Genomic DNA, 22,028 nt, shown 5'->3' with positions numbered 1-22,028 from the left:
GCTTTAATAAACAGTCCAAATTGACCAAAATCGGTTATTTTAGCCAGAGATAAGGCTTCGTTTTGTCACAATGTGTAATTTTTATATTGGTTTTTTATTAAGAATGATATGCATTGCTATTTTTGTTTCAGGACTTAAATGCCTTGAAGAACAGTTGCAGTCCTCAAAACAGGCCAAAATGAGAGAGGTAATAAAGCTTGTTTTTGTTCATTTTTTTGAAAATGTTTTATGCGGTGATAAGCTCATGTGATTGTGTTTAATCTAACATAAAAGAACACCAACTTGGACATTGTCATTTTTTTTTCCTAGTCGAGGCTCAAAAATAACCTTCAGTTGGGTCATAATTCAGGTTTAAAGCTGATAAAGATGACGGTGATTTTAAACTATACATAAAGCTAAACATGAATTTTGAACAGAAATTGGTTTTTCTCTGTTTTCAGACATTTTTTGACACAATTATAACCAAATCAGCAACGTAAAACAACAGAAATCAAAAAATTCTGTGCTAGAAATGAGAAGTAAGTAAAATTAAGGTAAAATTGAAGTAGAGACGACAGAAAAAGATCCAAAAATGAAGTTTTGACGTTGTATTTCGCCTTTATTAGATAGATCACACCATAGAAAATAAAATTAAACAAAAATTTTCTTAAATATTATACCAAACAATTTCAGTTTAGGCATTGAAACGGAACCTTAACAGGTGTCATCATATTTATTTATATTAAAAACAAAATAAATTTTCTGAAATCACCAATTGATAAACCAGAGACATTTGAAGTTTTAGATATTATCTAAATTTAAAAAGATCTAGAATGTCTGCAATAAACTCGTCAGAACTAAATTTTTAGGTTAAGTTTCATAATTAATTGTAGTTTTTCAGATTTAGATTAGTTTTAATTTACTATACTTAAAAATTATAAAATTTGATTTTACGAATTTTTTTAGCACAAATGTAGATTTACAATGTTTTGCATATTTTATATCAAGCAAAATTTAGGAAATACGTCATCAGTTTGGGGAGAGGGGATCAAGTTTCACTGACCATTTACGATGCTTGCGTTAACCTTAAATCGTTTGCGAAATTTCGAAACATTCGGTTTCCCATTTCTAAAGTTAAATTAATATACCTACTGTTGTTATAATTTTTTTTTTCCAAAAAATCTGAATGTTTAGGGTAAAAACTGAACTCCGATTCATAAACCACAAGTGCAGGAATGTGTTAGTTTATAAAATTTAAATAACATTTATGCGAGCAAATTTTTGCCAAGGCCATAAACGGATAAACTTTTATTAGCGACTCATTATGCCTCAGATAACCTTAAAACATTACAATTTCAAACTTAAATTGTAAAAGTATTATTATAAAATTTTGATTCTTTTTCCAACCACCGTAAAAACCAAGTGAAGGAGTATAGAACATTTAATATTGATATGAAGACGTTTTTCGGGTTTAGCGGTGTGGAATTTCAGAAAGGTTTCGATGTTTTGTCCACTTTCATGAGGGGCATCTTCAAGAAGTGAACGAACGAAAATAGAGAAGAGAATTAACCTCAGTTTCTTTCTCTTCTTTGAACTTTTGGTTCTGCCACTTCCTGAAGATGCCTTTTCTGAAAGTGGGCGAAACGTCGAAACCTTTTTAAATTCCACACAGTGCAAAACCGAAAAACGTCACTCTGGCTTTGAAAACCACAGAATCGACATTTTATATTGTTAAATTTGGGGATTACGTCATCTCATTGTTGGTGGGGATAATAAGACAGTAATAAATCGTTTTACCACTTATATGACATTCGTAACATACATACAAAATTCGACAACAATCAATTTATTTGTCTAATAAAAATTAACACGTATTCATACTCTAGGGGTTATGAAACGTCGAGAAAAAATGAAAGTAACGAGTTGTCCGATGAACCCTGTTGCAATACTTCCTTAGCTCGAGAAGTAAAAAAATAATAATTGGATAAATCGTTATTTAGTAATCGATTTTCATCTTATTTTTGCAACGAGCTCATTGTTTATTGCTAATTATATCATATACTTAAGTGCAAAACCATGACGTTGTGGAGAAAAAATTGGTCCAAGGTTATTTAGGTAGAACTTCCCCCGCTCTTGAAGTACAGTCAAACCAATATAGCTTCTTCGAAAAAATATAAAATTTGATTTTGTGAATTTTATTTTTTATTACGACCCTATAAGTTAAAATAAAGTTATGTGTGGACTGTTCAAGTACAGAGACAGAAGCATGCCATGCGTATGTTTCAAGTGAGTTTTTCTATAATAAAATGTTGTGATGACGTCATCAACAATTTGGGAAGAACAAGGATATAAGTTTGGAAGTGTAATACTAGTAAAAACAGTACTACACACTTAAATTTTCGGGAAAATAGGGTGAGCAAATCTTGATTTGATTATTAAAATACATTGCCTCATTCATTAATTTTTTTAGTCATCCTGTATGAGTGATTCTAAAAAATATTAATGCATTGATAAACTAAAGTATAACGTCATAATAATTTGCATGTTCTAGGTATGATTTATTAATTGATAACAGAATAATAATTATTTTAATAAAATTTTGACATCAATTTTTTGGGAGGGATAACCTAATAAACTTTGATTAACGATTTATCATGCTTACGATGTCCTTAAAAGGTCTGCAAAGTGAAATTGGTTACCTGAATTTCTTGAGTCAACGTCGTATGAAAGCGATCTTTATAATGAAAAATGTATTTAGGATTTTTTAAATCACGTCATCAAGTTTTTGGTGGGGATAATAGTCAGACAATATTATCCACTTTCTGAAACTCCAGAACAAGCCCAATTGAATGGAATACCTGAATTAAGCTTTAACTGGGGGTCTTTCTTAAATTTTGACAAACTATGACAGTTTTTGGAACGTCTTTTTCGTGAAGTTAAATTTTGACCATTCCTAGGTAATCTTAAAGTAGACAAATTTTAAACTGACGAGAAACTTGATTTTAGGCGCTTTTCAAAATGACTACAATAATAAATAATTAATTTTGATACATTGAAATTAGAAATTTAAATAAAATTTGATACGAGCTTTCCAAAATAAGACTTTAAAATTTTACAATTATATTATTATTACCCTATCACTAATCTAGAAATAACATCAATAAATTTGTTTATTCATTCCCTCCAAGAGTTTGTGACGTCATTTTAAAAAATCGTTTTCTAGAGTCACTGATTCGGAGTTTTAGCATTCAAATTCATTATTCAAATAATGAAATTCTCAATAAATACTTAATTCAAAAATTAATTAATTATACGTTACACGATTATTGCGAATTAAACCAAAATGTTGAAAGAAACAACACCCAAATTATAGTAATCCCTTTTGTGGCACCAAAAGCGAAGAGAATTTCTTTAAGCTCACACTTCCTTTCGTTTCTGATTTATATCTACATCATTAATGCAAAAGCCTCACCGCTTGTCAGCTTAATTGGCATGCAACAATAATTATTGTTAATCAAATTTGGATTTTTGTTCTAAAAATAATGTTCCCAATTAGAGCATTACATAATAAACAAAAAATGCACACCCAAACTAGTTTTGGAATAACCGTATCCAAGACAAAATTAATTTTTTGCATCCAACGGATGCTGCAGAAAAAAATCGTGCTTTGTCCGGAGAACACCTCTAATTTTGTAATTGACGCAGACGGATAAAGCACTAATTAGAGACACAATAAGGCAGTGCACTTTTTAGTAAAAATTAACTAGTATTTGCATGTTGTGCAGAAGGTCACAGCTTTTGAACTGTTGACATTTTCCGGGGTCGCCCAATGCATGTTCTACCTGCATTCATCCAACCCTTCAACTGAAGATGGTGATATTTTACAGGTTTTCAGAGCATTATTCATGCAACCTTAAAGGTTACGCTTATTTACAGAGACTGCACAGTCATAATTCTATCAAGTGTAGTTCTAATCGAGGTGCAGATCTACAATTTTAATTAAACAGAAAATTGTAAACCTCTCATTATCTGGAAGGATGTTTATGGTTATCAATTAGAAGCGAAGTTGATGAAATGGAGTAAGGTTTATCTGCGGGTTTGCGTGCTGCTTCACACTTCAATAAACATTTCAAATATGTATGCAGTTGGTGCATAAATGCAAATATTATACGGGAATTATTATAAATATTTAAGGATAACCTTGACTTACAAACGGCTAGGAAAATAATTAGAGGAGTGTTTATTGCCACCCCAAATAAACACGAACTAACGAGAAGTTTCTAGAACTATGAAATAAAGTGGAATGGTCGGGGAAATTTTCACGTACTTTTCCGGGACTGCACTCCGAAACACAAAAATTAAAACAGTTTACACAAACAAACATTTCTTCAAAAAATTAGTCTGGTTGGAGGTTGCTAATTTTTTTATCGGGGAAGAAGTCGGTGGTGGGCACGGGTGGTCATTTGTTGTCGCATTAATCTATAAAACTTGGTGAATTAAAAACTGTTAACAGTTCCTAGGTTTTTGGAAAACCAAAAATACAAGTCTATAATAATTTTTAAGTCAAGTTGTTTTTTATTATTTATGGGAAAATCAAGCTTGTGTTCCCTCTGTGAGCTTTGTTTTTATTTTCCGATTTTAATTAAAAAAATCTAACAAAAACTCTAAATTTATATATACTTTTTCTTTATTATGATATTTTATTTTGATCAAGAGTGTTTTCAAATTTTATTAGCAGCAGGTTTTTTCAAAAAGTGTCAAATTTTATTAAAAAATATCGACAATGAACATTTTTGTTAAAAAAAATATGACAATATGAATAATGTGATCAGCGTATTTAGGACATAAACAGACCGTAAAATCGAAAGAGTTATTTAAAAATACTATATGATCGAGAAAAAATGTAGTCTATTCAGCCATGATATTAATTTTTTTTAATTGTGATGTCAGTAGTGTTGTTTCCTATTGAACTTACCTATCAGCTTAACATTTGTATTATCTGTGTAAATAAAATGCTTAAAACAGAATAAAAAATTTTTAAAAAGTAAATAATTAACAGTAAGGTTGAGACTATATATATGTCCAAATATATTTTTTGAACCATTTCATGTGTGGTCTTGTACGCAAATTTGATAATATTTTTGTAAAAAACATATTTAAAACATAAAATAAACGTAAAATAAAAAAAGTTCAAAATACCACATGATCGAGAAAAAACGTCGTCTAGTCAACCATGGAATTAATTTTTTTAATATATAGATTTATGTATCACTAATCATAATATTACTGGGTTTTGAAAATATCAGAGAACTCAACTGCTGTTTCTGAAATAGTTGATACGAAATATGTATATGTCCAAATATATTTTTTGTAATCTTGTGTGCAAATTTTATTACATGGGATTTTTAAGCTACGTCATCAAGTTATTGAAGAAGAAATGTAAGTGAAAAAATCTCAATGTATACTGAAAAATTCCAAGCCCAGACTTGATCTCCTTAGGACAACTCCTATAGACAATATTAACACTTTGTTAATTTTTGGAAAACAAAAACTACAAATCCAATTTTTTTTTTAATTTCCAGCTGATATCATATTTTATTTTGTTGAACATTGTATTTAAATTTTATAAGCAGGATGTTTTTTTCCTAAAAGTGTCAAAATTTTAATTAGAAGTATTAACACGTTTTTCGATAATAACATTTTTGTAAAAAAATGAAAATATCAGGAATTTAAGCACCACATTTAGGGTACAAAAAGATTGTTAAATTGAAAAAGTAAAAAATATTATACATATTATCGAGAAAAAACGTCGTCGAGTCAGCCATGGAATTATTTTTTTTAAACTATTGTGGCACCACTATTGTTTTCTACTGAATATACCTAATAGTTTGATATTTACATTGTCCACGTAATAAAAAAATGCTGAATATAAAATTTTGAAAAAGAAGATAATTAACAGTAATTTTGAGGCGATATTTTAGTCCAAATAAATTTTTTGATCCTTTTCATGTGTGTTCTTGTATGCGAATTTGATAATATTTTTGTAAAAAAATTAATGCATCGAACGTAAAATCGAAAGAGTTAAAAATACTATATGATCGAAAAAAAACGTCGTCTAGTCAACCATGGAATTAAGTTTTTAAATGTATACATTTATATACCACTAATCATAATATTACTGGGTTTTGAAAATATCAGAGAACTCCAACCGCTGTTTCTGAAATAGTTGGTACGAAATATATGTCCAAATATATTTTTTGTAGTCTTGTGTGCAAATTTTATTGCGTGGGATTTTTAAACGACGTCATCAAGTTATTGGAAGAGATATGTAAGTGAAACAAAATCTTAATGTATATTGAAAAATTCCAGGCCCAGATTTGATCTCTTGGAAAACAAAAAAATACAAGTCCACATTTTTTTTTTAATTTCAGCTGATTATTTATGGGAAAATTAAGCTTATGTTCCCTATATGTTCTCTATATTAGTTTTGATTTTATCTTCCAACGTTATAAAAAAAAATAAGTATGTGTTATGTTACCATTACTCAAATTTTTTTACCGAAACTCTAAAGTTATAAGTAAATCATTTTTTCTTAACTTATTTTTTATTTTTGAACGTTGTATTCAAATTTTATTAGCAGGATATTTTTTCCTAAATGTGTCAAAATTTTAATTAGAAGTACTGACACGTTTTTCGATAATACCATTTTTGTAAAAAAAAAATTAAACTATCAGTAATTTAAGCACCATATTAGAAGACACCTAATAGTTTGATATTTATATTCTGCTTGAAACAGAATATAAAATTTTCTTAGAGGGTATGTCATTTGCCAATATCAGTCTTGACATAGCAGGTAGTAGCCTCGCCCACCCACTCTCTTTTTTCTTAGAAAATATGTGATTTGCAAAAATCAGTTTTATCTTAGTAGGTACTAACCCCGCCCACCCGCCTTCTATTTTCTTAGAGGGATCTCAATGGCCAAAGTCAGTCTTATCTTAGCAGGTATTAGCCCTCTAGGAAAATAAAGGGCGGGTGGGCGGAGCTAGTGCTTGCCAAGATAAGACTGATTTTGGCAGATGACATACCTTCGAAAAAACAAGGGCGGGCGGGCGGGGCTAGTACTTGCCAAGATAAGACTGGTTTTGGCAGATGACATACCTTCGAAAAAACAAGGGCGGGCGGGCGGGGCTAGTACTTGCCAAGATAAGATTGATTTTGGCAGATGGCATACCTTCCAAGAAAATAAAGGGTGGGCGGGCGGGGCCAATACTTGCCAAGATAAAATTGATTTTGTCAAATGATATACCCTCTACCCTTCATTTTATAAGAGGGTATGTGATTTGAGAAAATCAGTTTTATCTTAGCAGGTATTAAGCCCGCCCACCCACCCTCTCTTTTCTTAGAGGGATCTCATTTGCCAAAATCAGTCTTTCTTAGCAGGTATTTATGTATTACTAATCATGATATTACTGAATGAATACAATACAATATCAACTGAATAGTTGATACAATATATACGTTCAAATATATTTTTTGATCCATTTCAAGCGTGGTATTGTATGTAAATTTTATTATATAGAATTTTTAAAGGACATCATTAAGTTATTCGAGGAGATAAGTATATAGATGAAAAGGGATCTTGATTTCATGGTCCAGATTTAATCTACTTAGGATAACTTTTATATGCAGTGTCAACACTTTCAAGTTTTTGGAAAACTAAAAATAGAAATCTAGAATATATTATTATTTCCAGAATTTTATCAGCAGGTTGTTTTTTATACAAGTGTCAAAATTGTATGAAAAAGTATTACAGAGGTCCTTCGATGACAACATTTTTCTAAAAAAATGAAAATATCAAAAATTAAGTACCATATTTAGGACACAAGAGGATCGTAAAATTTAAAGATTTAAAAATACTAAGTATATGATCGAGAAAAAACGTCGTCTAGTCAGCCATGGAACTATTTTTTTTAAAAGGTGAGAACTCGACTGACGTGGTTCATACGATAGATGGTCCAAATAAATTTTATGACATAGGATTTTTAAGTGACCTCAAGTTATTGGACGAGATATATAAATAAATAAAACAAAATCTTGATGTATACTGAAACATTTGATGACTCAGACATAATCTCCTTAAGACAACTCCTATATGGATAGTCCAAAATTAAAATGAATTACTGCGACACATGTAACAACATAGGTATATTATACTTTATTATACGCTAGACCGCAAACAGACTGACAGATGACAGATAACCAGAAACTGGACTCATGATATTCTACCTTAAAAACTGCAAAATACAAAAGTGCCAATACTTCCCTCAGCTGTTGCCCAGGAGGTAAAAAGAATTGTAAAGTTATCTCATTTCAAACCAAAATATTTTATCCACGAAGTCGTCTAAAAAAAAATGTGCAACAACTGTCATAATTCGAATTTATCATCAATGCATTTTTCTTAATTTTTCCCCTGACTGCATTTTAATATCGTATTTGATCAACTTTTCCTTGCCGCTCACTTGCGGCTTCTCCCTAATTGAATTACATCCCTCTTCCCGCCTCCCGAGTGAAGCAGCGCCATTTTGACTCGAAAATGACGTCATAAATGTGATGACGTCAAATCGGACGTGGTGCATCCCGACGCCGCTGCGCGTCGATCGATACATGTACACACTGACCCATATATCCTTTCACTTAATGTTTGCATTAGCACTCGCCAATAATTTCGCCAGGATGCAAATGACCGTCTCGGGCTCCGAGTGCATCACGCACCCAACGCAAAAAACCCCCATACGCGTAATTTATGTAATTGGCGCATAAATTCGACGCCGCTAATTGGCCAAGATGTCGTGTTCAAGCTGACAGGGAGAAAATGCCGAATAATTGCATTCATTATGCTAAATAAACGACATCTAATTAAGCAAAAACGAAGGTGTTGGGTTGAATAATGGTCGCATTCCACGAAAAATGCACTCGCTTTGATGTCTTTGAAACGCGCTAATTGGCTGCGAAGTGCATTTCAACCCCTCTCATTGATTACACCCCAGATGAGCGCAGAGGTCACTACTGTTGCTTTCACTGCATCGACCTTGTCTACGTGCCTGTGCTTTGCCGGCTAAATGGGGCGCGTTAAGCGGTCACTACGTCTCCAAGTTTCCTTACTACGGGCTCCTGTGCCGAAAACGAGGGGTCCCTCAAGACTCCGCTCGCGGACCTATGCTTATCACCAACGAAACGTGGTCGAAATTTAATTGCAACACAGGAAAAGTGAAATTGCTGCCGTCTCATCGCCGAAAAAATTAATTGCAGGATATTCGAAAATCTTACTTTCAAATGAGCCCGCCCTGCATTTCCTCGTGGTCGTGCCGGCGTTATTTCGAGAGCTTTGAACTGCTAAATGCTTCAGTTCCGTCAAATCACGATGCTCACCTTCACGGGTCTAACTTTTAAGACATGTAATTTGTCATAAGTGGATGGTTCCGTCGGTGTATTGCACCTAGAGCGAGCTAATTATGATTTTTATTTCAGGACATGATGGATGAGGTAGCAGTAACATCCGCCAGCGAGTTCGATCTGGCCAACATCCACGAAGAAGAGTTCGAACTGCATACGACGTATATAGTTCCGGATCTGCCGGTTGAGCCGGGGATACCGAATCGGGCTGAAGCTACCCTTCCTAGGAATCTCGTCCTCAAAACATCTCAAGCGCTGTCAGACGTGAGTTTCGTGGTGGTTTTGGGTGCTCTAAGTTCAAAGATCTTTTGCAGGCGCAAGGCGTTTGGAGTACAGGATATATCCCACGAGGGACCCGCTTCGGGCCTCTCGTGGGAGAAATTTATGCCAAAGATGCTGTACCAAGTTCTGCGAATCGGAAATACTTTTGGAGGGTAAGTCCGATTCTTCTTCCGACTCCTCTTGGTTGTGGTTTTCCTAATTTATCTCTTCCTGGTTCAGGTTCAAATGAGGGAAGGCTTTTATAGAAACAGTTCTAATGACAGCAAGGTATCATCTTTAATTATTTTCTCGAAAATAACTAACAAGACATTTGTGTGAAATCCTTGGCAAAATTTCAGATTTTAGTTGTAAAGTTTGGAACATATTCACCTTCGGTGTAATTTTAGCGAGCTTTATATTAACTACATTCTTCCTTAAAATTCGCTACGGCTTTCGATTATGTTGTGGTTATTTCGGGTGGTTGGCTTTAAAGTACCGGACACATAAATAATTATCGTGAAACCGAAAGGAAAACGTTGCGCGACTTGATCTTTATATAGTTTACGGCCGTTTGTTCCTAATTGCGATTGTATAAAGTGCTTACAAAGAGTTTTCTTCAAATGTCTTAACGAAACCACTAACTCCAGTACGACATTTAACCGGTTTTTCTCTTGCAGATATATAAAGATAACGAGCTGTATTATTACATAGATGGATTTGACACGTCTAAAGCTAACTGGATGAGATATGTGAATCCTGCTTACTCCAGTGAATCTCAAAACTTAATCGCCTGTCAATATAAAATGAATATTTATTTTTACACCATCAAACCTATTCTTCCCAACCAGGAACTTCTCGTGTGGTACTGCAAGGAATTCGCGGAAAGACTTAACTACCCCCTAACCGGCGAGCAGATGTTACAAAGAATACGTAAGTTGCTGAAACAAGACACACGACGGTACTACAGTAGTACTTGTACAGCGTTGAGTCTTTGTTTTATTAGTACACGTCACCAGGTGTTAATTTTCTTGTAGGACAACAAGTACAACAATCGTCAGAAGTTATCACTGTCAGCACTACGGACCCACCTGCCAAAGACGGTCCTTACGAACACCAGTTAACACCAACCGACGGAAGTGTGAGATCAGATGAAGGGTACCACAGTAACGGCTATCATGATGATGCTTTCACACCTCCCGAAGACTCGAGTGATTCCGATAGTGAGAGTAATTACGTTCTTGATTTTAGGTAAGTGTGTGTAGTCGCGCCTAGTACCAATCTAACTCACCTTTTGCAGTAAAAAACCAAATTCGAAGGAAACCGCGGTGATCAAACCCGTATCACCAGAAACTCAGAAGAACGAGTACCGGAAAGTGAAAATAAAAATCTCAAAAGCTTACCACTACAAATCGACGAAAGGAGTGGAAAGCGACCACGAAATGGAAAAAGAAGTCCCCAGTGACGCTGCAGTACCTGAAGTAACAACACTAACCCCGAGAATAATCACACCTCCAAGTACAGTAATCGTAATCGACTCGCCTCCGCCTGAAGTTCCTAACAAACCGTTCTACGAACCAGAAGTGAAATCCCAGAACGTGATTTCGCGATACACGCCGCCATCGTCTAGCATCCTGGAAAACATCCTTCTAAGGAACAGGATCGACACCAACAACAATGACAACAACCAGAGACAACCCAACGCCACGCCCCCTCCCAGCTCGCCAACCGAGATGGCTTACTCCTACAAGAAGAGTCATCGATACGGGACCATGCCCTGCAGTCCCGACTCAAGTTCAAACGTCCAAGTTCAAAACATGCTTCCTCCTAGTCCCGCGATGATCAAAAACCACCCCCCGAGTCCCGTTCAGCCGACCACCGTCTACGTACCTCACTCCACCGAAAACTACACCAATCACATCCAACCCAGCAACTACTACAACATCTACCCCTCCAACGGGATTGTCCACAGCACCATCACGTCCGCCCCCACGACGACGTACTCTCCACCCATCACGACGAGCTTCACCACCAACCACCATCCGAACGGGTCCAATCTCATGATCCCGGCGACCCACATCATCAACTCGAACCTCACGCATCACCTCCTCACCCCTCTGAACCCGATTCAGACCAACGGGCGCGCGTCCCCATGCTCGAGGAGCCCGGACGGGGGTGGCTCGATCAACGGGAGTCCCGGGAGCCCCAATTCGGGTCAGTCGAGGGGCTACCGGAGCCTGCCCTACCCTCTGAAGAAGAAGGACGGGAAGATGCACTACGAGTGCAACGTGTGCTGCAAGACGTTCGGGCAGCTCTCTAACCTTAAGGTCCACTTGAGGACCCATAGTGGGGAGAGGCCGTTCAAGTGTAGCGTCTGCACCAAGTCGTTTACGCAGTTGGCGCACCTGCAGAAGCACCACTTGGTGCACACTGGGGAGAGGCCGCACGAGTGCGGGATCTGCAAGAAGAGGTTCTCTTCGACTTCGAATCTTAAGACTCATTTAAGGCTGCACAGTGGGCAGAAGCCCTACGCTTGTGATTTCTGTCCCGCGAAGTTTACTCAATTTGTACATCTTAAGTTACATAAGAGGTTGCATACGAACGAAAGACCTTATATTTGTCAGGAGTGTGGCAAGAACTATATTAGTGCCTCTGGTTTGAGGACGCACTGGAAGACGACGAGCTGTCGCCCGAATAATATCGACGAAGAACTGAATGGGGAGGGATCGCCCAATGGGTACTACGAGTACGCTGGATCGGACGGTAGTTTAGGTAAGTTTCGCAAAAGAAATACCAAGTAGGTGTAAAATAAGGGTGACGTCATATTTTTGACCCCGTTTTTGAATTTCAACTAATTCGAGTCACTTTCGGCACTGCATTGTCGGTAAACAAGAAAACTGTAATTTTAATAGGCAAGTTATTATACAACCTTGAAGTTTTAATGAGACTTCTGTAATTACAACTTTCAATTTTTTCGTGGGCGTATTGCATGATAATTCAATTAGACTTTGTGTGTGCAGCAAGTAAAATTAAATTATTACTGACAAATCAAGAGTGTTTATTGATCCAATTTCGCTAAGTGGAGGTTGAAAATTTAATGAATATAGGTCTGCCTTCTCGGTTTTTAAAGTTAGTTTTCAGCCAAAAAAATCCAAACATGTTTTAAAGTAACAAATTTTTTACTTTAAAACATAACAGTTTTTCTGGCTGAAAACAAAGAACAAAAGTTGTCGAAGCATGAATTATCGCACGCAAAAATATTGTTGGCACCCAGCAACGAGAGGTGTTAGTCTTCTCCGCCTCCTCGCTATGAATTTCCATAATGCCATAAAGGCTTAGGTAGAATAAAGTCGACCAAAATTTCCTAGTTTGTTTACATAAAGAAATTTTTGAGATAATATTTTTAAACTACTCTATAGATCACTTTTTTAAGGGCGTGGACAAAATTATGCAACACAATATTCAGAAACTAATGGTGACGTTGATTATGTCAATACGTATTTCATTTCCACACCCTTAAAAATAAACAATAGATTGATTTTTTTAACAAAAATTGGTCTAAGAACTGCTCTTGCCTTTTTTTCCAAAAAATCTGAGTGTAAAAACTTAAAAAATTTTGTCAAGACGTCATTTATTTTTTGAAAGGGAATAAACACAAATTTAAACCTTAACTTTTTCAAAATTTCAGAGCATTCGGTTTTGCAGTTTCGGAGTCAATTTGCAAAATGTTTTTATAGATTTTTTTCTTTCTCAAAAAATCCGAATGTCTAAGATAAAAACTCAACATGGATTCGCTAACTAGTGACGCGCATGAATGGATTAACGAGATTCCCACTGTCCCTACCCACTATCTAGCGAAACTACTGCCAAGGGAACGCGCTTGGAAAATCAGCGGAGAATCGAAAAATTGGAAAATAGAAAAGTTTGAAATTCAAAAATGGAAAAATCGAAGTCGAAAAATCGAAGGATCTAAATATTGAAAAATACCAAAACTTAAATAACGAAGAATTGAAAACTCGAAAAAAAATTGGAAGAACGAAAAATTTTAAAATCCCAAAGCACAAATATCGAAGAATTAAAAACCGCAAAAAAATTGAAGAATAGAAAAATTGAACAATGGAAAAATCTATAATTTAAAAAATGAAAACGTAAAAGATCATTGAAATTGAAAAATCGAAACATTGAAAACCCGAAGGAAAATTGAAGAATCGAATAAATGAATAATCCCAAAATTGAAACGTTCGTAAATTGAAAAGTCGAAAAAAAAGTCGAAAAATCCAAAATTTAAAAAAATTCGAAAAATAAAAATATTGAAGAATAAAAAAAATTGAAAAATCGAGAAATCGAAACGACAAAAATTGAAAAATTAAAAATTTGAAAATTCAAAAACCAAAAAAAAATCGAAAAAGTCAGAAGTCGGGAAATCGAAAAATCGAAAAGTAGAAAGTTCGAAGAACCAAAATAATGAAAAATCCTAAGATTGAAATATCGAAGAATTAAAAAAAATTGAAAAAAAAAAAGAATCGAAGAACTGAAAACAGAAAAATATGAAATTTATAAATCGAAAAAGTAAAAATTCGAGAAATCGAAAAATCGAAAAGTCTAAAATCTGGCAATCCAAATACTGAAGAAATGCCAAAACTGAAAATCGGAAAATTGAAAAACCCCAAAATGGAAATATCGAAGAAATAAAAAATTGATTGAAGAATCGAAAAATTGAAAAGTCGAATAATTGAAGAATCTAAAAATTGAAAAATACCAACACTGAAATATTGAAGAATTGAAAATTCGAAAAAAAATTGTAAAAACGAAAAATTTTAAAATCCCAAAACTCAAATATCAAGGAATTAAAAAAATCGAGAAAATAGAAGAATAGAAAAATTGAAAAATCTGAAATTTAAAAAATAAAAACGTAAACATCATTGAAATTGAAAAATCGAAGAAAAATTGAAGAATCGAATAAATGAATAATCCCAAAACTGAAACGTCGGTAATTTGAGAAACTGAAAAACTGAAAAATCGTGAAATCAAAAAGTCAAAAAATCAAAGTCGAAAAATCCAAAATTTAAAAAATCGCAAAATTGAGGAATTGGAAACTGAAAAATCGAAAAATTGGGGAACTGAAAATATAAAACTCAAAAATTCATAACTTAAAACTCTAAAATTTATAAATTCGAAAAAGTGAATAGTAAAAATATTGAAGAAGCAGAAAATTCAAAAATTAAAAAATTGAAAATTCGGAAATCAAAAAAAAGTAAAATTGAAAAAGTCAGAAGACAGGAAATCGAAAAGTAGAAAGTTCGAAGAACCAAAATATTGAAAAATACTAAAACTAAAATATCGAAGAATTAAAAAAATCGAAGAAAAATTGAAGAATCAAAGAATTCAAATGCAGAAAGAAATTTAAGAATCGAAAAATTGAAAAATCGAAAAAGTAAAAAACTGAGAATCCAAAAATCGAAAAGTCTAAAATTTCAATCCAAATACTGAAGATATCCCAAAACTGAAAATCGGAAAACTGAAAAATCGAAGAAAACTTGAAAAAATGAAAAGTTGAAAAATTCCAAAATTGAAATATCGAAGAATTAATCGAAAAAATTGAAGAATAGAAAATTAGAAAAATCTAAAATTTAAAAAATGAAAACGTAAAAAGTCATTGAAATTGAATTGAAACATCGAAAAGTTGAAAAATCTTAGAATCTAGATATTGAAAAATCCCAGAACTAAAATATCGAAAAATTGAAAAACCGAAAAAGTAAAAAATCGGGAAATCTAAAATCTCACAATCCAACTACTGAAGAAATCCCAAAACTGAATATCGGTAAATTGAAAAATCGAAGAAAAATTGTAAAAAATTAAAAATTGAAAAATAGAAATTATGAAATTTAAAAATTGAAAAAGCAAAAAATCAAAAAATCAAAAAGCAAATAGAAAATTCGAAGAACCAAAATATTGAAAAATTGCAAAACTGAAATATCGAAAAATTGAAAATTTAGGAAAATTACATAATCAAAAAATTGAAAAATTGTAAAACTGAAACATCGAAAAATAGAAAAATCAACAAATAAAAAAATCGAAAATTGAAGAATCGGAAAATTGTAGAATCGAATAATTAAAAAATTGAGAAATCGAAACAGCAAAAAATCTAAAAATTAAAAATTGAAAAAACCAAAAAACCGAGAAATCGAAAAATTGAAATATTGAGGAACTGAAAAACTGAAAAATCGAGAAATCGAAACGAACAAATCGATTCATCGAGAAATTGAGAAATTGAAAAATCCAAAATTTAGAAAATCTAAAATTGAAACATTAAGTTGTAAAAATTACACAATTTTGCTCTTTTTTTCAAAAACCTGAATGCCTAAGGTAAAAACTCAACACTGATTCATAAGCCACAAGTGGGAGAGTACGTTATTTTATAAAATTTAAATAACATTTACTATTATAAAATTTGGAGATGACGTCATTCCATTGTTGATGGGGATGAACCGATAAATTTTGGTTAGCCTTTTACCATTTACATATCCAATATTCTTAACATACCATACCAATAAAAATCAGTCGCCCGATGGACTCGATTATAATTCTTATTTAGCTTACGCATAAGAAGTAAAAAGTTGTTTGTACTATGTTAGTACTTATATAGTGGGGGTTCTGGATCATTATTATGGAAATAAGTCACTAATATACGAAGAAATGAATGCAAGCAAATGATAATGAATGTTACAGTATAGAGTGTACCCGAATTTACAGCGAAATAAAAGGAAGGAAGAAATATGTAACAGATTATTATTAATATCAAAGCAAAAAAAGAAAATGTTAAAAAAGAATATAAAAAAATTATCTAGTTGATTTCTTATTAAAAATATCAGAGAGGAGGCGGAGCAGCCTAAGGCCTCGCCGCTGGGTACCGACCACGGTGTATAATAAGTTAGGTGTTCCGACGAGCGCGTGAAACGTGTCCCCAACTAGTCACAGATTTGGAGTGAGAGAAACAGAAGAGGGCGGCCATCATTTAATCGCACGGACGGGAAAGAGACGGGAGAAGTATTTGTCGGAATTAAAGCCATTTAGGTCCAAAAATCATCAAAATTAATTATCCGTTGTATTAAAATAAAAACTTTAAACATTTTTAAAATAATAATTTATTTAAAAAGATGAATGTAAACTCGTTGTTAAAGATAGTTCTTTTCGCCTTCACATATTATATTAGTATCACTTACTTCTGTTCGTTTCACAAGACAACTGAAAAATATCCATTAACCATTATCTGCTTTACTGTTTGAGAAATAAAAATTTACCATTATTACGTAGTCTGTAATCGAGACTCTTTCCTTTTTTCTGCACATGCCTTGGTTGTTTTCTCTTGTTCCTGTTTATAAAATTGTTTAATTTGCATAATTGTGTAAAAATATATTGCCTTTGAAAATATTTCCATTCTATGCTCTTCACAAGAAAAAGGAAAGTAAATAGTCATAAAAATTTTTGTTGCGAATAGCTCTTCAATTGTTGCATCGAATACATCCACAAAATCGATATATTTCATAAGTATCCCTTCCACCCATTGGAACATATTAAACATTAACAAATCTGGATGGTTTAACCACCCCCTGGATTTTGTACTAGTAAATTCAGATGCACTAGAACATGGATCTTCTTTGTTATATAACTGTTCACGGCAAATATTACATTTTGAAGTATTGTACAATTTTTTTTTGCGACAAATCCAGCTAAGTAATAAATGATGTTGTCAACAATTTTAGTTGTAGTGACATCTTCAAATAGTTGTTCGTCTATTTCGTTAATCGGTGAATCTGTATCTAAAATATATTCATTTTTCCTTTTTATTTTCTCAACATGATTTTTCCCGCATTCTGGTATTTGTTTCAAAAATATTTTTGGAGTCATTAAATGATAACGAATGATTTGCATTACTATTTTCCTGCATCTGTCTGCAATTACCAAATTTCGGAGGTTTTAATAATTTATAAACCGATAACATTCGGTATAGCTGCAAAGAGTTATAGATAAGGGATGTCCATTGGCACAACCTGCTTGTCGAATTGTGCCGAAAAATCTCTGCAAAAAATATAGTTTATGTGGAATAAAGAAAAAATACATATCGCATTCAAAAACCCTCTGAAAATAAACATCAATTCTGTTTCTTGAATGTTAAAACATAACACATAACCGATAAAAAGCGAGTAATTGTTTTAAGTAAAAATAAAATTCAACATAAAATGCCTACTATTACTATAGCGACGACCAGTATTTTTTAGTGCAAAGTGTTGTTCAAAACCAGCAGTTCACTACTGCAATAAAAGTGCCATTCCAGTAATCTGTCTTTAGGTACCCGAAACACCGACACTTTTTCGGGATTACCATTGTATCCGCTAGAACAATTAGGCACAACACATTTTCTACCCATTTTTATTGATAAATCAAAAAACAAGTAAGAAATCGCAGAGAAAACCTAGCAAAATCTGTCACACCTAGAGAGGGAAAAAGCCCGCCAAACGCTGCTAAACAGATCTAAGTGAGAGGTTACAGGCCGCCGCTGTCTGTCTCTCTCGACCGCTCATCGTGACTAAACCGGCGTCAAGTCGATGCACGGTGAATACGCTTCGTCGTAACACCTAACTTATTATACACCGTGGTACCGACAATACTTTTGCGTGGTAGTACCTCAAATCACATTCACGACAAACGTATGATGTCTAATTTTAGACTTAAAATAATAAAAGTCAGTCAGATGTCTAAATTTCCCAAACAAAAAGGATGAAAAGTAGGTCCTGTCGTAACAGTGTTTCTTGTCCTTCTCAGGATCTGTAGAAATGAACAAAGACATCCACGAGGACTCCAAAGAATTCCTGGAAATCCACTCCCAGCAGCAGCCCCAGGTCGCCCACTCGGTGTTGCACCCCGGCCTCTCCAGGCCGCTGCCCCCCGGTTTGCAGACCCCCCAGCGACAGCCCCCGCAGTCCTCCCTCCACCCCGGCAAGGAAACGCGACCGAGCGTGATCGAGTCGTCGCAGCCACACATAATTGAATGTACCTAAGATGTATTCCTGCTCATCTAGTGTAGTTTTGTTAAGTTTTTTAAGATTTATTTATTAATAGGATAGTACTGAGGTAAAACGTGTGTTCACGATGGGACTGGACACTGTTATGTAAGCGTTCGAATGAATAAATATTTAATTTTTCTAAAGATACTCATTACATTTTGTTGAGATAATTTATTCTATTTATTGTTAGTTGTTTAATGAAAGTATTTTATGGAATTAACCGAATTTTGACTTTAGACTGATCACGTATAAAGCAATACTATTTATGACTTGCACGAAATTGTCTACACTGTGTGTTTATTTGTATTTGAATGTTTTAGGAGAAACTAGATCGTTTTTACGTTGTAGATTTTGTATTGAATGTGTTCTGCAGTTTATATACATTAATATACTGACATGTATTGATGGTACTTGATTGGACGCCTCTTAACTCCATATTGAGAAACTACAAATTCGGTCACCCCTCACGCCTAAATTTCGGAAAATGTATTTGTTGCAAGCGTAGTTGCTTGATATGCTGTTAAATCCATAACTTACTTATGTTAGAATATACCCCAAATAAGTATAAGCCAAATGAGATCATCCTCTTCATGTATCGCTACTATTTATACATGTAAAGTTCAATGTATGTAATTGTATAAAACTAAATGGTGCTTGTGACTTTAATTTAAGTGTGTACGAAATTCCTGAGCTTAGCGGTGGAAAATTATTTGTCAGCTTGCACTAAAACAAGATCAGTATTAATTTGATTCGAATCGTAAATACTGTACATCATCATTTGTTGGTTTTTGTAAAAACATTATTTTTGTACATTTCGTCATCTGTAAATATAATTTCAATTTAGGTACCTACTTGAAATTAATGTAAATTTGTGTAAATTGTGAATATTTTAAAATTAGCGCGATCACTTGCCGTGTACATAAATTGTTCGTTTATAACAACACATTGCCTTTCGCATATAAGGTACAAACCTCCATATTTTGTTTTTGACAGTTTTTGTTTCCGAGTTATTTCATATAACACACAATAGTATAATACGATTATTATTAAAGGTAGTATGTACTGTGTACAATAAGATTTGTTTTTTATTGTTATTTAGTTGTACTTGTAGTTATTTATATCTCTCTACAAACCTTCGGCTTCTGAAACATCGTTGTGTTACTTGGTTTTAAGAAAATTGTACATTTCGAATGAATCCCGGTGTTTGCACGTTTGCATTTAACATGAAAAATTAGTTTAGGTGGGTACCTTCGTTTTGTTGTTTATTACAAAGGTATGATTTTATGACGTCTCATCATTTCAACCCCTTCTCATTTCTCCCCATACCTAATTTAAGTCGTAACGTGTTAGTCTTAGAAATGTTCGCTATTTATTTGTCGTAGTTGTTATTTATTCATTTGGAACTGTTACATTCAAACTATTTTGGTATCTCGTGCATGTAAAAATGTTCATATGAATATTAAAACGTAAAAAATTTATACGCCTTTTATTGCTACAGTGTATATTTTTTACTTTTACAAAATATGAACAGTTACATTAAACATTATGCAATTATTTGACTTCGACATTTTACAAAGTAAAGTATATTTTCTCCCGTGGGAAAACTCATTCACAAACGTTTAAGCCCCAGAGACCATGTCGCGCACTAGTTACACAAATAACCATTACATAATATTGTGTTTAACCGCTCCAGTGTGTTTCGTTCCCACTAACGATAAAAGTTGCTTCAAGATTACTGTTTACAAAGGACATCGAACTAAACGATGATGAATCTAGAAAAGTCTCCTTAGGAACATCTTACTGCTTACTTTTTTCACTTTTTTGCTAAGATTATTGTTTCTTTTGTAAGTTGATCAGGATTATTAGCGCGAATCGAACTAGATCAGAGTAGAGCACGTCAAGTATGTAGAGTTGGAACAAGATTAGATAACAAGCAAGCAATCATTATGCTTTTGTTCTCGAATCCCCATGGCTTTCAGTGTTGGGGACAGATACTTTTAAAAGTATCTAGATACAGGTATAGATATATGGAAGATAAAAGTATGTAGATACAGATTGTTTTCGATTTTTTCGAAATGTATCTAGATACAGATACAAGATACTTTTTGAAGCTTTGGCGAATAAAATAACTGAAAACATGTTTCTGTATTTTTTTATGTATTGTTTAATGAATTTTTTAAAGTTAACAACATTTCGAACGTATTGTTACCTAAATTATTTCTTCTTGGTGTCAGAATTTGGTTTTTGCTACTAAACACCCGTTCCACAGGTGCAGGAGAAGGGATTGTGGTATTAAATTTAAAAAAATAAACATTTTACTGTAGCATGGTTATTAAAGACTGAAAAATCTTTTCTTTTTTCCTGCAAATAGGCCATCGCTTCGCTCTTTGATGTGTCGCAAATTGTGCAATATTTATTATGTACGTTTAAAAAGAATATTTTTTTTTTTGTTTTTATTCCCATACTACAGTATCCAAATTGTGTTTATCTCCAGCATTAAAATTAATATTTCAAAAGAATACAGGAAATGATTATTCTGTGCTGAAGGTCTGTTGTCGACAACCTGTCATAAATTATTATTAGTCTTCAATATCGGCTTACGATGTTTTTATGACCATGTCCGGTAATCGTCTATCCCGGTGCGGCAGGTATATACATTTTAAGAAGAATTGCTGGTTCCGTTTAATAAGGCAAAATAAGTACAATTTCTTAGAAAGGTATTTAAACCCCTTATAGGATCAAAGGCTGCCTGGCAGTCCGGAATTACCAGAGTGCAACTTTAAATTTTCAGATTTTTGTTGAAACTCATTTTATTTTAATCTCGTTTCACGATTTCTGAAAATATATCACGATAAATTAGTCTACCGAGGGTTGCAAAAATATTAATTTTATTGCCCAAGATTTACACTTGGCACATTCTAGGGCAAAACGGACCTGCCAAGCCCGCCTCCCGTTAGGTTCAACAATGAAAAAATGAAGAAATGACACATGTGGCAGCAGGAAAAGATGCCACATTTGTCTGAAAAATAAAGGTATAAAACAGTAACAAATATGCGATTTATGCGAGAGGAATGTATGTATTGAATGAATATAATATATGAATCGATTAGTCGATTACAGAACTAATTTGTGCTAATTGAAAAAATTAATCATTATATAATACGCAATTATTATTTTCTAAAAATAATAACATACCTTAAAGAAATATTTTTACTATTAAAATTACTCTTATTTAATAACACAAATACAACCAGCGGGCCTACCGGACCCGGG

At 33.5% G+C, this 22,028-nt stretch overlaps 1 protein-coding gene across 4 annotated transcripts in view; it reads left to right on the top strand.

Moving 5' to 3' along the window:
- The window catches only part of LOC135133866 (PR domain zinc finger protein 1), a 34,638-nt gene extending 14,599 nt beyond the window's left edge, over nt 1-20,039 (top strand). For 3 of the 4 annotated variants that reach the window (XM_064062393.1, XM_064062394.1, XM_064062395.1), the window contains 8 exons: nt 132-187; nt 9,508-9,696; nt 9,747-9,866; nt 9,934-9,981; nt 10,371-10,623; nt 10,728-10,941; nt 10,991-12,462; nt 18,514-20,039. In XM_064062393.1, the coding sequence (XP_063918463.1) occupies nt 179-187; nt 9,508-9,696; nt 9,747-9,866; nt 9,934-9,981; nt 10,371-10,623; nt 10,728-10,941; nt 10,991-12,462; nt 18,514-18,749 (2,541 nt within the window). In that variant the 5' untranslated portion in view covers nt 132-178 and the 3' untranslated portion in view covers nt 18,750-20,039. The remainder of the gene's footprint in view (nt 1-131; nt 188-9,507; nt 9,697-9,746; nt 9,867-9,933; nt 9,982-10,370; nt 10,624-10,727; nt 10,942-10,990; nt 12,463-18,513) is intronic. The other variant, XM_064062396.1, reaches the window with a different exon arrangement.
- Nucleotides 20,040-22,028: the final 1,989 nt, after the last annotated feature.

The sequence above is a fragment of the Zophobas morio genome, unplaced genomic scaffold (genome assembly GCF_036711695.1).
Source record: "Zophobas morio isolate AGI-343-1 ecotype UQ-CSIRO unplaced genomic scaffold, CSIRO_AGI_Zmor_V1 ptg000022l, whole genome shotgun sequence".
NCBI classification, from domain to species: domain Eukaryota; kingdom Metazoa; phylum Arthropoda; class Insecta; order Coleoptera; family Tenebrionidae; genus Zophobas; species Zophobas morio.
This window is presented reverse-complemented; position numbering and strand designations above follow the sequence as displayed.